At 40.3% G+C, this 15,527-nt stretch overlaps 1 protein-coding gene across 1 annotated transcript in view; it reads right to left on the bottom strand.

The window, feature by feature from the left end:
* Positions 1-1,710: 1,710 nt before the first annotated feature.
* Positions 1,711-15,527, bottom strand: part of LOC128439602 (sorting nexin-19) — a 30,560-nt gene continuing 16,743 nt past the window's right edge. Inside the window, exons 12-14 of the mRNA XM_053421946.1 lie at positions 7,397-7,581; positions 6,704-6,791; positions 1,711-3,328 (exon numbers count right to left, since the gene is read on the bottom strand). Of these exons, the coding sequence (XP_053277921.1) occupies positions 3,205-3,328; positions 6,704-6,791; positions 7,397-7,581 (397 nt within the window). The 3' untranslated portion in view covers positions 1,711-3,204. The remainder of the gene's footprint in view (positions 3,329-6,703; positions 6,792-7,396; positions 7,582-15,527) is intronic.

The following is a 15,527-nucleotide window of genomic DNA, read 5'->3' as shown; positions in this document are numbered from 1 at the left end:
ACACCACATGACAAATACTGATCTATTTTACTTGGGTTTATGATGACGTTGCTTTAACATGATCCTTTTAACAATTATTTATTTTGCCGTTGTAGCTCAACATTCTGGTTATTTCTACATATGAAAGGATCGCATGACAAAACAGTTGGCTTTACACAAACAAAAAAAACAAAAAGTTCCCGGTTCTAATATTATACAGACATTTATTGTTATAACATAAGTTGTTCCACATTGTTATGATTCAAATATCCAGTCTATTCAGCACACAGTAGCCAACAGGCAGGATGTTTTTTTTTCTAATATTGCTGTGAGCTAATTTCAGATTCTTTTGTGCAGATTTATATGACCACTCTGATGAAAAATCAAGATAAGAGGAAACATGTGATCTTATAATATTAAAGGATTTTGTTAGAGCAGTGATACACCAAAATGGTAAGTTTCTGTCTCTGTGCCCCTTGTAAGAAGCAATGTGATCATGTTCTGTGGCACTTTGCAGTATGATCATAACAACATACATGGAATTCCTTCATCAGACAGAATGAGAAAGCAAATGTAAGACCCTCCTAACATTCTGTAACATACAACAACTGTAACATACAAAAACTGTAACATACAACATTTGTAACATACAACAACTGTAATGCTTCATCGTTCAGCAGTTGCTCACAATAAAAAGAACAGTAAACAGGTTCACCATAGGGAGCTACAAGGGGCTGCTTATCAGGGTCACACCTGCAGGACCCACCAAACCAAACTTCCATCAATCCCCCTGTAAGGCAAAACCCAGGGGGTAAAAAGCACTTCACAATACTGCAGGGGGCCCCTCTCCATCAGCACCGCACTCCTTCTTTTATGGTTGGAATTCAGAATAAGACATGTCATATTTCAAACACATAAATAGGTTAATAAATACACTGAATCACAAGTAAACACAATGGAAAGAAACAAAGGAATTTAAGACGAGGATGCGGGTATAAGTGCAAAAACAGTGGAATGATCGTAACATTGAAATATGGCCTTGTTTATCACCACAAAAGACAGAATGAAACATTTCACACGACATAACTGTCTTAACATTTTGGAACAAAAAGAATGTTGGCTGAAAATGTTGATGTACTCTGTACTACATCATTTGTGTGTGTGTGTGTGTGTGTGTGTGTGTGTTTGTGACAATTTTAAGGTTAAAACGTTTTCTGTTCATTCTCTATCCAAGTGGCACTGACCACAAATAAGGCAATAAGATAATAAGGCAATTTTCACAAATTTGACTGTAGTGACTGCAGATTGTGTGGTGACGCCACTAAAACCCTCTTCAGATGGTTTCTAAGGAGACTGAAGGACGAGGGTTTGGGCTCATATCGGCCTCAAACAGATCTGGGGCTTGTTAAGTGGATTTCCAGGATTTTATTTAGGCCAATTGGGGGGAATGAAAACATGTCATCTATCTTTATTTCGAATCTATGATCATGATTATCTGCTGACAGTCTCACATCTCATTCATACCCTACCTTTATTTTGAAAATCAACAGAATGCGTACGAATAAGTGAGTTAGTACCAATGATTAGACGCTGTTATTTTAAAGAACAGCACAACAGGATGACAACACATCACTGAATAGTCTGGGCATTGACAGTATTTCAAAAAATGGACGACATGACTGCCCTGAGGAAGTGAAGCCGAAGCATCTCAATTCCCCCCCCCCCCCCCCCTCCCCCCCAGTGGACATGGATCAAACTAAAAGGTCAAAGTAAGTCCAATAAGGTTTTCTCAAAAATGGATTCTGTCATTTGAAGTGGTTCTTATTACACTGACTCATGTTTCTGACAAGTTTGGTTTATATTCGTTAATTGATGATTAATAACTAGGTGATATGTAAATTAACAATTGAGACTGACTCGTGATTAGTCGAGCATGGAAATTGACAGGACCCCACTACCACTGCTCATATCTATATATATTATATTATATTATATATTTTTGGCTTCACTTCATCGTCTATCTTTATAGACAGCCTATGTATCAGAGTATAACAATTTTGTGAGCGGTGGCCTTCAGAGTCACCAAATTTCAACCCAGTCAAACACCAATAGTAGATTCTGGACCAGTATGTTTGACAGCTCCCTCCACCACCGTCATCAAAACACCAAATGAGGAAATATCTTTGGGAAGAATGTAACTCTTCCTTCAAGTAGAGTTCAGAGACTCACTGAAGCGGTTCTGGTGGCACATGGTGACCCAACGTTTTTCATAAACAATTTATGTTGGTTTTTTCTTCATTGCACAAGAGAATATGCTTCCATGTAATTTACCAACGCTTAAAGGCCTGTGGTTAACCAGCCTGCCAGCCCACTGTTTTACATTAGCCTACAAAAAAGTTATTGACTGGAGCTCTGCCAACAGCAGACGTCCTTCATATACCTTCTTTTGTTAGGCTCGGCTCTCTTATTATTTAGACATTAACTGCACCGTGGAACTTATTAAAAGAACCTACCTGGAAAGCCAGTAAAATGCATTATGGCCAACGCTTCATTACAACTCACATGTACTTTTCCTACATTCGGATAGTTGCGGGTTTAAAATCACTGCGAGAGACCTATGCTCCCCTCACGAGGAAGAATTTTGTGTCAGAGTCACGATTGTGTTTATACAGAGCCAGCAGTTCACTTACGAATGGAACTGTCGTCAACAGCTAAATCTTGGGGCGATAAATCCTGCTTCACTAGATGACAGAAAGAGGTGCGAGGACTTGTTCCCAGAGCCTTTGGGAGGGGATGAGGACAGAGTGTAAAAACCATCTGCAGTGAGTTTAGTCAAAGCTGGACGTAGACAACGGACAGTGCTTTGCCACATGTTTGGATCGCACGTCAGACACATTCGATCAAACACAAACCAGGTGCTCTCGTGTAATTAATGCTTCCTCAAACATGTGTCTTCGTATACAGGACAATGTGCTCAGGAGACTCATGGCCGTACATCAATACATAATTAGAGACAGGGCAGACTGACCTCGGGAGATTAAAGTGGGGACAGAGGATATTCGGTCTGAGCAGAAATATTCACTCACACTGTGATCGCAGAACGTTAGCAGGACAGGAGCATCCTCGACGTCACGCTGCTTTGCAGCATCTCATCTGAGCTGAATGACGAGTTGGCATGATGAAAAATAAAAGCTGGGTTTGCAGGTGTTCTTGTGGGTCGTCGTCTCATGCCAGCAGCTTCTCAGGGTTTTTAGAGAGGGTCTGCAGCAGCCTCCTCTGGAAGTCCTCCTCAGGTATTTCAGGAACCAGGAACTCCAGCAGAAGGTCAAATATACAGTAGACCAGGTGTCTAAGAGAACAGGAGCGGCACATTACTCTTTTCATCTGAATTAGACCTGGTCAGGATATACTCTGATAAAGTGGCTGATGTAAATTGAAAAACAAATTTGAATTTGTGTGTCACAGTCTTTCTGTAAGTAAAGAAGGAAGTTTAAGTTATTTCTGGCTGGAGCTGAACAAAACATGGATCAGATTTGTTTACATCGTTATATGTTGCTTAGCCTCTAGGTTATAAAAATAACCAAACTGTACTATGCGCATCCTGAGTTGATAAATTTATCATCAGGTGCCGATTACTTACAATAATATAAACACAGCCAGGTATTTTATAACTCAAAAAAGTACCAAACAACAGCTACCAATATATATAATCTAATCAGGACAAAATATGGTCTATATGTTTTACCTTCAGGGTGTAAATCAAACTAGAAGCCTTGACCCACCATTGCATATTTAGTATACATACATTTTCTTTCCAGAATCATGAGGTATATAATGAAGACTTTAAAGGAATCTGATGAAGGGTATTAGGAGTACTTTAGCATATTTGGCGTGTGAATTCTTGAGTTAGGACCAAAAGAAGTCACAATCACCTTTAACCTCCTAATTCGTATCAGTTCATCTTTGAGTCCACATCCACCCAATTAAGGTGATTCGAGAACAGTAACACTCACACTCTAAAAGGCTCATATTGGAAAATTGGGTGAAAAGCTGACCTTTGATGAAGCAATTGTATTGCAAACATATCACTGAAATGATGACGAAGCAGAGCAGAGTGGTAACAGAGGGCGACAAACTCAGACACTGCGTGAAAATTGGCCTAAATAATGATTTACTGCAACATAATTTGTTCCACCGCCCCTGAGATTTTCCTACTCTTATCCTGATGTTCAACACTAGAAGTAACAAAGTCACCTGAATGTGATAAAGAAAAGACATATTCTGTATCTGTCTACGTGTATCCAATGTGCTCCCTGTGCATGTTGGAGCTAAAGGAAGGTCAGGAGGCGCTCGCACAGAACTGAGACAAAACCGCTGACTACTGACATTTTCCATGATTAGAAAGCAGGGTTTCCCCCAGTGCTTTATAGGCATGGCGGGCCGCCAGGCTTTTCTCCCCCCCCCGCCAGGCTAAGCGTCGCTTGTTTATTTATAAAAAAAAATAAAAATGTTATGCACCAGAAACATGATACCAAAGACGGCATTGCGCTTTTAACCGCATCTGGTGATACGGTTGAAACCGCAATGGCGACATCTTATGGTCTATATGTGAACCCATAAGGTAAGAGGTCAGGTGTATTTTCCATCACCTGAACCTCCAAAACCACGACCTGTCTCTAACACGCAACAACTTTCGCAACAACTTTCATGACATGTCACGGAGAAAGGGTCAAAAAACCTTGGACTCTTTCTTTTTCCGGAGTCTAGTTAGGTCGGATGTTAGCGCGTCGGATGTTAACATGTCGGATATTAGCACGTCGGATGTTAGCGCGTTGGAGCAGCCTGCTGCGAGCCGCGATGGGAAACATCGAAGTAGCGGATTTAACCCAAAGTTTAACCCAAAGACCTCAGGAACAGGCTGCGGGGGAAAAGCCTAACTGCCTGCCTCCATATAAAAATAAATGGTCCCTCTGTGGCTGATCTTGACTACAGTAAGGCTCTGGAGGAGTTCTTTCAGAAGCCGAGACGGATCACTTGCAAGAAGTAAAAGAGGTCACACAGCATACCTCTTCAGGCCCTGAGTTCCCTGTTCCCCCTTGGCCATGTTTGCACTTTTTTATTTATGTTAATTTATTTTACTTTTAAATGTGACCACAAATGGCTTGTTTTTTTAGATTCACTTAGATTTTACTTGAAAACGAATTGATTATATTTATTTTTATTTTATTTATTATTTTTTGTGTTTGTAAACTGTATTATGTAATATTAATAAGTATTGTTAATAAATGTCTTACAATAACAATTGTCATAATTTCAAAATTCCTGTCAACTTTTAACATTTTTTTTTTTACAAAAACACGGTCGGCCGCCGGTCGGCTTCTCTAGCGGCCCTACCACCAGGCTTAGCAGGTTTTCTGGGGGAAACCCTTGAAAGGATATCATTATTAACTGAAACAAGTTTGAAACCAGTGGCTATCCAGTGACCTTCACAAATCAACCATTTTTCTAAAAACTAAACATTGGAAAAGTGAAGGCTTCTCGTCTAGCATCATGATCGAAGGAAACAACGTATGGTTTGTTTCCATCTGTGAATCATTTCAGACCCTTAAACTGTTGTTTAGTGAAGAGATAGAGACTAAACAACAGTTCAGACAACAGCCTGTTGTTTAGTGGACAAACGAGTCTTCGCCGTATGATGCCGAGTGTGTTTCTGTCTCTGGAGTGAGCTCAGACTCTCCCAGGCCGCTTAATTAGATGCATCTGCTTGGTAATGCAAGCCAGCTCCTCCATCATCAAACAATGTGGCTGCATCTGAGTGCACAGAGCACGCAGCCACATGCAAGAGGATCATCCAGCACAGTTTTGACATCAGAGGGGACATGACCTGTGAGGTGGGCGATTGCTGTGGTGTCATTCTTGTTACTAGAGGTGGTCTCTCCAACAGAATCACACTTCTCTCTGTCTCAGATTGGAGCAGAGAGGCCAGAGGAACAAGGTGTGTTGCAACGGCGGAGATGTTCTTACTGACATGCCATACATTATTTACAAAAATGACAATTTAAATATCCTATACATGCTCTAGGATGATTTCATGAAAAGAAAACTGCAACAATTTGCCTCTAGAGACTTTCACAATGTCAAATCAGAGTTTGCAGCCATGCTAGTAGCTCTGTGAGACTGTAGTTGGGCACAGTGGTGTCTTGCTAACTCCAGCATGTTAACATAAGCCACTTTTCTAGTGTTCAAAACCCCCCAATAACATCTGTCTTATGCCTGCAATGAGAATGGATACAACCGCTACTCTCTCCCGGGTCAAATGACTCTGCAGTAGATGCGTGTCATTGGGTTTGGCTCTGACAGGGTCTGATGAAAACATGATGCCCTTTATTCTGGCAGTCTAGATGCTGACGAGGCACTTTTTCAGCGCTATGTTATGATGCGCATTGAACTTCTAAGCGTTTACACGTAAACAGACGTTTCAATACTTGGTTTTTACATCTTTGGAACAACGTGCGACAGCTCTTTTTTTTTTGCTTTGTATAATGCAAAGTGCAGCACTAGCCAGGTGAGAGAGCTTCTCAGTTCCTGATGCATTTGTGACATCAAACACAACGCAGAGGGAAAAAAACTGAACAGCACCATCAACACTTCTCACCATCAACCATCACCATCTGGGCTATGTTTCAAAAAGGGAGGGACCATCACAATTATACAGTATATTCACCTGTTAATGTAGGGGTCTTGAAGAGAGTCCAGTGCCATCTGCCAGCTCAGTTTGCACTTGTCTTGTCCCAACATGTCTGAGACCAGATCTGTAAAAACACAATAATATGGAGAATGATCTAAAGTTATGTAACTGGCTGTGTGTGTGTGTGTGTTTGCATACGTTTGTAAGTGTGTGTGCGTGTGTGTGAACAGCATACAGTACAACACAGCCCAACCCATGCTGGACATTGGAGGCTTGCCCTGATATGTGTTGGTGGTTGTGGCTTGATTTGATAGAAATGTAAAGAGAGAGAGAAACAGAGGGTATGACATGCAACAGGTCAACAGCCAGTTTTAAGCTATGTAAATTTAGGTGGTATACACTGCAACCATTACTCTGAGGATAATATTTCACATATATATGACAATGTACGTTGTATGTAACGTCTGATAGGGATACTTTTTTGTAATACATAGACGAATTTTATGAGGATTTATTTTAGATTTTATTTATTGTTGTATGTAAATAATAGTTGTTTAGTTTAAAAGGACGACATATTTTGTCCTGCAAATTTTGTTAGCTATCAGCCTGTAAATACTGCAAATTTTACAAGTGAAATCACAGCACAGTCTTCTTTAATTGGCCACGTCACTATTTCCTGTAGTTACTATTGACCTCATCTTGTCAGTGCTTGTCTGTGTGTCAATGTACCTGGTAAGAGTCTCATCAGACAGTGTAGGGCTTGTTGTCTGGTGCTCTCCTTCTCCTGCTGGCTGCGTTCAAGTTGAAGGGTCGTAGGCAGAGCTCCACCAGGCCATACTGCCTCCTGTATGACCTGCAGGTAGAACACCCAGAACTCTGTGGATGTCAGGTTGGCTACGCTCACATCTAGCCACCTGCAATTCACAAAGAAATGACAGTGATATCGAGTTAGAACCAACGTTTAGAATAAGGTAGACTATATTCTTTCTGTTACTCAAGTTTGGAGACCTTTGTTTTTTGCCATCACCCAAATATGTGGGGATTTGGAATCTGGGTGGGCTGGAACACTTCTGTCTGCAAATAAGTGTGTCTAGTGTCTCATGACCTCGGCAACAGCTGATTAACCTGCTGACTTTAAGGTCCCACAAGACCGTCTGCAAGTTCAGTGAGCTGTGACCTTTTCATCAGGCCTAACCTGACAAGTACTGACTGATCTTGTCCTCAGACCAGACAATCCTTTCAGAGGTAACCCGTGCCTCACTGGATTCCCACACGGATTTGAAAGGCAGGGCTCAGCAGAGGAGTGCAGCCTATAGCACAGTCTGGAAGCAATCTAAAACTGAGCCCATTCCCCGTAGATATAACACATGACTGTTGGATTTAGGGTCGTGTGATGAGTAAATTCAACCCTTCGGTTCTGACCGACCTGACCTTTTCCCCCAACCAAGATTTACCATAGGAGGAGTGGTAACACAGCCAAAGCTAAAAATAACGTCAGTTTAGCTCAAGCATTGTATGGGTCAAGCCTGTGAAGGTGACAATTGGTAGTTGTCTTAAAGACGACACAGCTACTATTTACATGCAGAATAATGGTGTTCAATTCCATCAAGGCCTAGCATCATTTCAGATCCTGTGAGATTCCAAGACTTGCAGACACCCTGGAATGTTTAATACCATGCAGATGCTGGGATGCAACATTGTTTAAAACTTCAGAAAACCAAGGACCTCCCCCAGGGCTTAATGTTCTGCTAAATGTTTGCTCACTTCATGTGGGCCCTAATAAAGTTATTTCATTAGCTTGTTCTGGCCATTCACCAATTTGCTGAGCTGCTCTCAGAGAAGCTTTGGATGATAAAGTTGTGCCAGCTGCCATTTCTGGCTTCAACGTTTGTGCTTATTTTCATGGTATTTTATATGAGTGCAAGAGAAGCCAAATTATAAATTGGCTCCTCTAGATTGGTGTGAAAAAACACCATTACTAAAAGTGATTTTGATTCTTCAAGTTTTAAGATTAAGTCAAGATCCCATAAAAAACATTTCTCAATAAAAAAAAATGCCACAACTTCTGAATAGTGGTAGTTGAGAGGATTTGCTGTTTTGTCTTTCTATGTGACAGCAAACAAAATGAGTTTGCGACCATACTGGTTTATATGAAGATGTCACAACCTTCACTTCAGGGAACAGTTGTTTTTTTAAAGCAGACATCAGCAGGCTGTTGATGTGAAGGGCACTGCTGCGCAAATAGTTTTTTTTCCGATATTGACGTTAACCCCCTAAAATTATAACTGAGACTTGTTACTTTAATGCAGTATCCATCCATCGGTTTCACACAGGGCTAAAATAAATAAATACACACTGGACAGTAGATTCTGTAAAGTTTAGGACAAAGTTTAAGACACAACACATGCAACATGCTCACTGAGCATTTTATTAGAAACACCACACTGACACTGGGTAGTTCATCTCGTTGCCTCAGTTCTTCATGTCTCTGATTCCACAAGATGTTGGAAACTTTCCTCACATCATCTCTGCAGATTTGCTAGCTGCACAGTTATGCTGCCAAACTGCTGTTCTACCACATCTGGTGACTGTGGAGGTCACTGAGGTTCACTGAACTCACTGTCCTGTTCACGACACCTTTTGGAGACTTTTACTTTGTTACATTGTGTTCTATCCTGAAGGAAGTATCCCTTAGAAGATGGTTAACTGCTGCTATAAAGAGATGAACAAGGTCAGTCACAATCATCAGACTGTGACATTCAAACCATGATTGACTGATATTAAGGCCAAAAGTGAGTCAAGAAAACATTCCTGACACCATCACACCGCCAGCTGCCTGGACTGTTGACACAAGGCAGGTTGGCTACATGGTTTTATCTGTTCTTTGCTGACAGGACTGGAACCTGACCTGGTCTCTGCTGTAGTAGAACATCCACCTCAAGGTTGGACGTGTTGTTCATTCAGAGAAACGATTCGGTTTACCACAGTGGTAAGAGTGGTTATCAGTTACTGCAGCCTTTCTGTCAGTTCCAACCAGTTTAACCATTATCATCTAACCTCTTTCATCTTCTCCAGAGAAAATTCTACACTCAGAGTCTGTAATGGGAAATGTTAGCAATTTCAGCAGTGTGTGTTTGTGTATGTGTGTAATATAGTGTCATGCAGTACATTACAACAATAACTGAAACATAAATGTTTTCATAATGTTCTGTTGGTGTAACATATTTATGTTTGTTATCGTTTATGTATTTATTCGGTCAAAACTGTAAATACATAATTTCTGTGGTATCATTGAATGATGGCACCTTGGGTTTCATTACATTCATTCCAGTTCCTTCACTTTCGTAAACTACTTGAAAACTAAATATAATGTTGTCGCTGGGCTTCGACCTTAAGTCCAGACAGAAAACCTGAGGTAGTAATTAAGAGCTGTAGTAAACACACCATTAAAAAGTAATTGGTTTCTATATAATATTTGTTTAACTACTGTGAAATACTTGGCTGAAGGGGGGGCCCTCTAACAAAGGTATGTGTTTAGTTTTTACAGGCTTGGGGAGCTGCAGCGAATTTGCACAATAGCTGCAGCATCATTGTAAATAAGAGAATATAGTTGGAATTTGATGTTGACCTGAGGCAAACTTCAATTCAAAAACACGATCAGATGCAAAATTAAATCATTTATCCAACATTTTGCAGTAAGTGATTATTAGGTCGCCTAAAGTTTTAGCTGATCAATGGGACATTTTTCCATGAAAATATTTCCCACCAAAATTTGCTCCCTTCTGATCCTTTGGTATGATTTTTAGAGTCAATGAGATTTGAAAGAATTTGGATGTGGTAAGTAGTTTTGTCGCTAATCATAATAAAAACCTGTGTATTCATTTGAAATAAACTGTCAAAATTCAAATTCATGAGAGCACAGAGTGAAACTAGTCCACACATCACGTTCTGTAACACCTGAGAGGAAACAGCAAAAATTTTAAAATGTGAACATGAAGCAGTTAAACGCTTTTTCCACTGGTTTCAATGAAGAGACAAAACATCAGATCTGTGTAAAGCCATGAGACTGTATCACAGTTATAAATGAAACACATGTGTCATCATGTTTTCTTTGAGGTTTAAGTGGCACTCTTTCAATCACGTCATCTCGCTGAAACCTCTTCTTTTGCAACTATATCTAGGCAACAGGAACAACAACATCACTAGCTGCTTATCTCAAAAACAAACACAAAATGCCTCATATTGACGTCACAGTAATGAGTGGATGGATATAAAGCTAATGAGAGGCAATTAAGTTGATAAGTGTTATCTTGGGAGGTGAAGTCAGAGGAGGCGACTCAACAGATTCTACTTCATTCACTCTGTCACATCCTGCTGTGTAGTAAACACCAATTAAGCTGTTAACTGCAAAAATTAAGCTGATGTCAAAAAACACAAAAACAGACGCCCAGACCAGGACCCACGCATCATTACTCAACCCAAATGTGCTGTATGCCTCTACTACCACTATCAAACAAGGACAAACAATATGAAAACATCTATAAAAAAAGACCTCTCAAAATACGAGCAGCAATAGACACATGCACACCAATTTTCTAATATCAACCAAATTAATAAAACTAGTGCCTGTCTGCCTGTTCTCTTGTCCTGTGTTGATGCTCTGGAGCTACCACAGAATTAGTCCTTGTCATTAGTGAATCCTCCTCCAACAGTTCTACAATATACTGTCATGTTTTATTGTTTGTGTGCTGGATGCAGCGTTTTAAAAACAGTCTATGTTGCAGAGTGAGGTTTGAATATGTGTTCATCCTACCTGGTTTATCTACAATTGAGATTTTATAGTCAAAGTATTTCCTAACATGAAACTGAATCTGCTTTATTACTGTTCACATGTGTGGATGATAGACTATATATATATATATATATACACTGATGTCAGTGTTTTAACAGCACATTTTACACAATAACACAGTGTCGTAAATACTCAAGTTAGCAAGTCTCCCCTATAGCCTCATTTGGTTAGGATTTATATTCCAGGGGGTTGGGTGAGATCATTTTCCCATCCCCCTCATGATTTCAGAGCAACAGCATCCGCAATCAATCAATCAATCAATCTACAAATGACACAATGTGGTTGGTAAAAGAATATATCACTTGACCCACGTCTGTTTTAACGGCATTTGAATATACCAGAAAACCGCTAGATATCTGCCTCTGTAAATAAAACATAATAGAGAGACACATGTAGTCATAAAATAATTAAAATCTATAATCAGCATACACAATACAAAAAAAGTTATGCCTTCCCTTTTCCAGAATTAAATCCTATCCAAATGTGGTGGAGGGCTGTTAAAGGACAGTCTCACCCCCACAGACATTTCGCCATTTCAAGTAAAAGTCTGAGCCAGGCATTCACTTAAAGCAGCTGTGTTCAGACAGAGGAGCAGAGATAAAATAAGAGGTCAGTCAATGTGATGAAGTGCTAATTGTCCCATGTTCACAGCCAACCCTCAACTCAGAGCCATCACAGTTATAGACAGACGAGACTGCTAAGATTAACACTACATCTGTTTATATACAACAATCTGATTATCATGTGCTAGACCCAGACGCTTCATAAGTTAAGAAAAACACTCACATGTATTTCCATAGGAGCACTAATCGTTAAATCAGAACCAAAACGTCAGTTAGCAGTGGTGGGATTTAACAAAGTAGGCTACATATACTTTGTTACTGCACTTGTATCTGAAGTAGATTTATTTTTAGGTACTTTTCACTCTTACTCCACTACATAAATATACAAATATCAGTACTTTGTACTCCCCCTCATTTTTTTAAATGTACTGTGTTACAATCTTTATTTGTAATTTTTTTAAGTAATCAATAATGAGAGGGGAACTGGTCCAATGATTCAATCAGAGCAGGCAGGTAACAGCAGACTCCACCTCCTTCAACGTGTGCAAAGTGAGTCAGAAGAATATAATAGTATATCGATAATGGATGGATAGATCTGAACACCACAGATATGAACAGTAACTGATGCTGTTTTACAGCCGTCTGTCCTGCTGTCTGAGGTCAGCTCTGTCTCTCTGTGTTATGTTTGAGTGTTTGCCCAGGGCCTGCTTTTACTGGGACACTTTCGGTGTCTTGTTTCCCCGTGGCTGGTCAACACAGACACGTGGCGTTATAATAACCCTCAGCACCAATTCAATCACATGTGGCCGACACAGAGATCAACATTAATGACATCTTGGCTCCATGCATGTCACATTAATACCCAAACTGAGCAACCCTGAGATGGTTCAAACATGCGCGCACACACACACACAGCTATTTGCTTTCAACCAATTAGAGCTGACAAATGCCAAGTAATTCTATATGAGAGATTGTGGTCTGGTTGAGTCTAACACGGTGCAGCATTATTGCTACCATGAAAACAAACAGCTCTACTGTCAACGACATCTTTCATGCAAGAGGAGAGCGTTTAACCAAAGTTCTGCTCTCTGGTGTGTAACTGTTTTAAAGTCACACTGATACAAATGTTGGGATTTGTCACCAATCTGGTATGTGAGCCTGATGACTTTTCAAACTTCATGCAGAATTGTGTGTCCTCATTCCTGGCCCTTTTTAAGTAGGCAATAATCATAAAGAAAAGTGTTGTGCAGTAGGTGACTGTCGCTGACCCGAGGCCGCCCAAGAGAAAAACATGCGGGCTCTCACGAAAGAGCACAGGGACAAAGCCAGCTCTTCTCCCTGCTAGTGATTACCCCAGCTCCTCTGCTGGGCTTGCCAGGAAAGAGACGTTTACAGTGCAGGTGACACACTATAATCCTGAGAGGAAAATCCCCTCAAGCATTGCATTTTGAGTTTCCAAAGGTACACAAGCAGCAGGGGTAGAGAGTAGGCAGTGCCAGCCCAATATGAGCTCAGGAAGAGATCTCTGAGAGTTCGACATAGAATACATATCACGGACATGTCAAAGTTACAACATATTTATGGTAGTTTTTACACATGTATATACATTTATATATATTAAAAGTCACAATGAAAAAATATAAACTACAATGATTTGATGACTTTTTTACCCACTGAGCCATTCTGCCTTAGGAAAGGGTCTACCTAGTGTTTGCTGGTTATTCTGCATTGGTCCATTTGAGATGAATGAATAAAGTACTGTACATGTCCAGTATTCCTGATCACAGACAGTATGAGTAAATTAAATTATCAACATTCTGGTTTACATTTATATTTATCATAAAACTTTCAGAAATCTGGGATAAGCAAATGTGATCAGTTTGTTTCCTTTTCCTCAAAGCCACTGCAGAAGTAGAGACCGTACCCATCCAGAAAACACCTATATACCATCTGGTAACATTATAGTCTCCTCGCAAGGTTGAGTGACATCTGCTTCACATGCCTCACATACATTATGATTTATTTGCAAGGTCTGTTTCCTTTGAATGCTGTTGCATATTTTTATCGATAAACCACATCCGCTTTTTTCTAGTATGCTGAGAAATGGTTTGACCCAATAATTACACAAATATACTTCCAGGATGTATATACCAAATTAGCAAAAGGGAATTTTAAGTTTGACATTTAGTCATAACACCCTTCATTTACAAGGCCTCCATTAGTTCCATGTGTCCTTAGAAACCTCTGGAAGACACTATGGAGGTTTTTCCACGATCAGGCATATTTATTCAAAGTTGTAAGATAAAGACCAGTTACATTCACAAGTGCTCAAGGGTTTAAATCAACTGATTAAATTAACAACTGTTGGGCTCAGCTCCTACAATCAGCAGCAATCAAGATAAAGGGGGGATGCTTCAAATACTTGGCAGGAAATCAGTAATGTGTGATGCAAGAAAACTCAATTGAATATAAATCAGCTGAGCTGGCCTGAAACTATGTCTGTGTTAGACTCCACTGGGGTTTGTTTTAGTGACCATTTATGGAGAACACAGACAAGTATAACCAGGTCACGTTTGAGCTAAAATAAGCCTACAGACAGTTTTCAACAGACATACTTACACAAGTATGTCTCTGGAGACAGAAGATGAACCATGACTTAGGAGCCACATCTCAGAGCCCCAGCTCAGGTGAGGGTTGAAAACACACCCCAGAGATGTAAAGGGGCCAAAGGGCCTTATTTAAGACACAGTGTTTATTATGTATCAAGTCCACTGCAAACATCCCAGCAATGCTTCAGCACTGAAACATAGTCCTGCAACTAACTTTATCAAATGTGGAGACAATAATGACCGATATTACCTTTCATGTCTGGCCAGGGGAGGATTTCCATGTCACTATAACTTTACAACACTAAATAAGGATAAATGGACAGAGGCTGGAAGTGTGTTTCATAAGCTCCACAGGAAGTAACCCAGGTCATTGATCTATGATGTCCCCTAGACAAAATTAGGGAGGTCTGTAGGCATTCGAACAAAACTGCAGAATACTGTCAGCCTGTAAAATAAGTCAATATCTATAGTTCAGAAATGTCTTCAGAGAAATAAAAGGAAAAAAGGCTGAAACACAGCGTGAGATACAAGCTGGCTGAATCTGCCTCATCACAGGAACAGCCTGTCTGAGGATACCACACCTCCCCCTCCCAACACAGGCTGGTAGCTTGCACCATTATGTAACAAGGATCTTTTCCATCCAATACCAAATCTATCACGTATGGCCCTGCCATCTGACCACCGGCACACTCAGCCTCAGAGGGAATTCCTGCTGACAGAAGAAGCTTGGAGCTTCCATGCGGGTTCTTCTGTTTGCATCTCATGTCTGGCATTAGGAGCACATTGCACCAGAGCAGCAAGAAAACAAGACTCTGTTATCAGCTCCTCACAGAGAA

The sequence above is a fragment of the Pleuronectes platessa genome, chromosome 5 (assembly GCF_947347685.1).
Source record: "Pleuronectes platessa chromosome 5, fPlePla1.1, whole genome shotgun sequence".
NCBI classification, from domain to species: domain Eukaryota; kingdom Metazoa; phylum Chordata; class Actinopteri; order Pleuronectiformes; family Pleuronectidae; genus Pleuronectes; species Pleuronectes platessa.
This window is presented reverse-complemented; position numbering and strand designations above follow the sequence as displayed.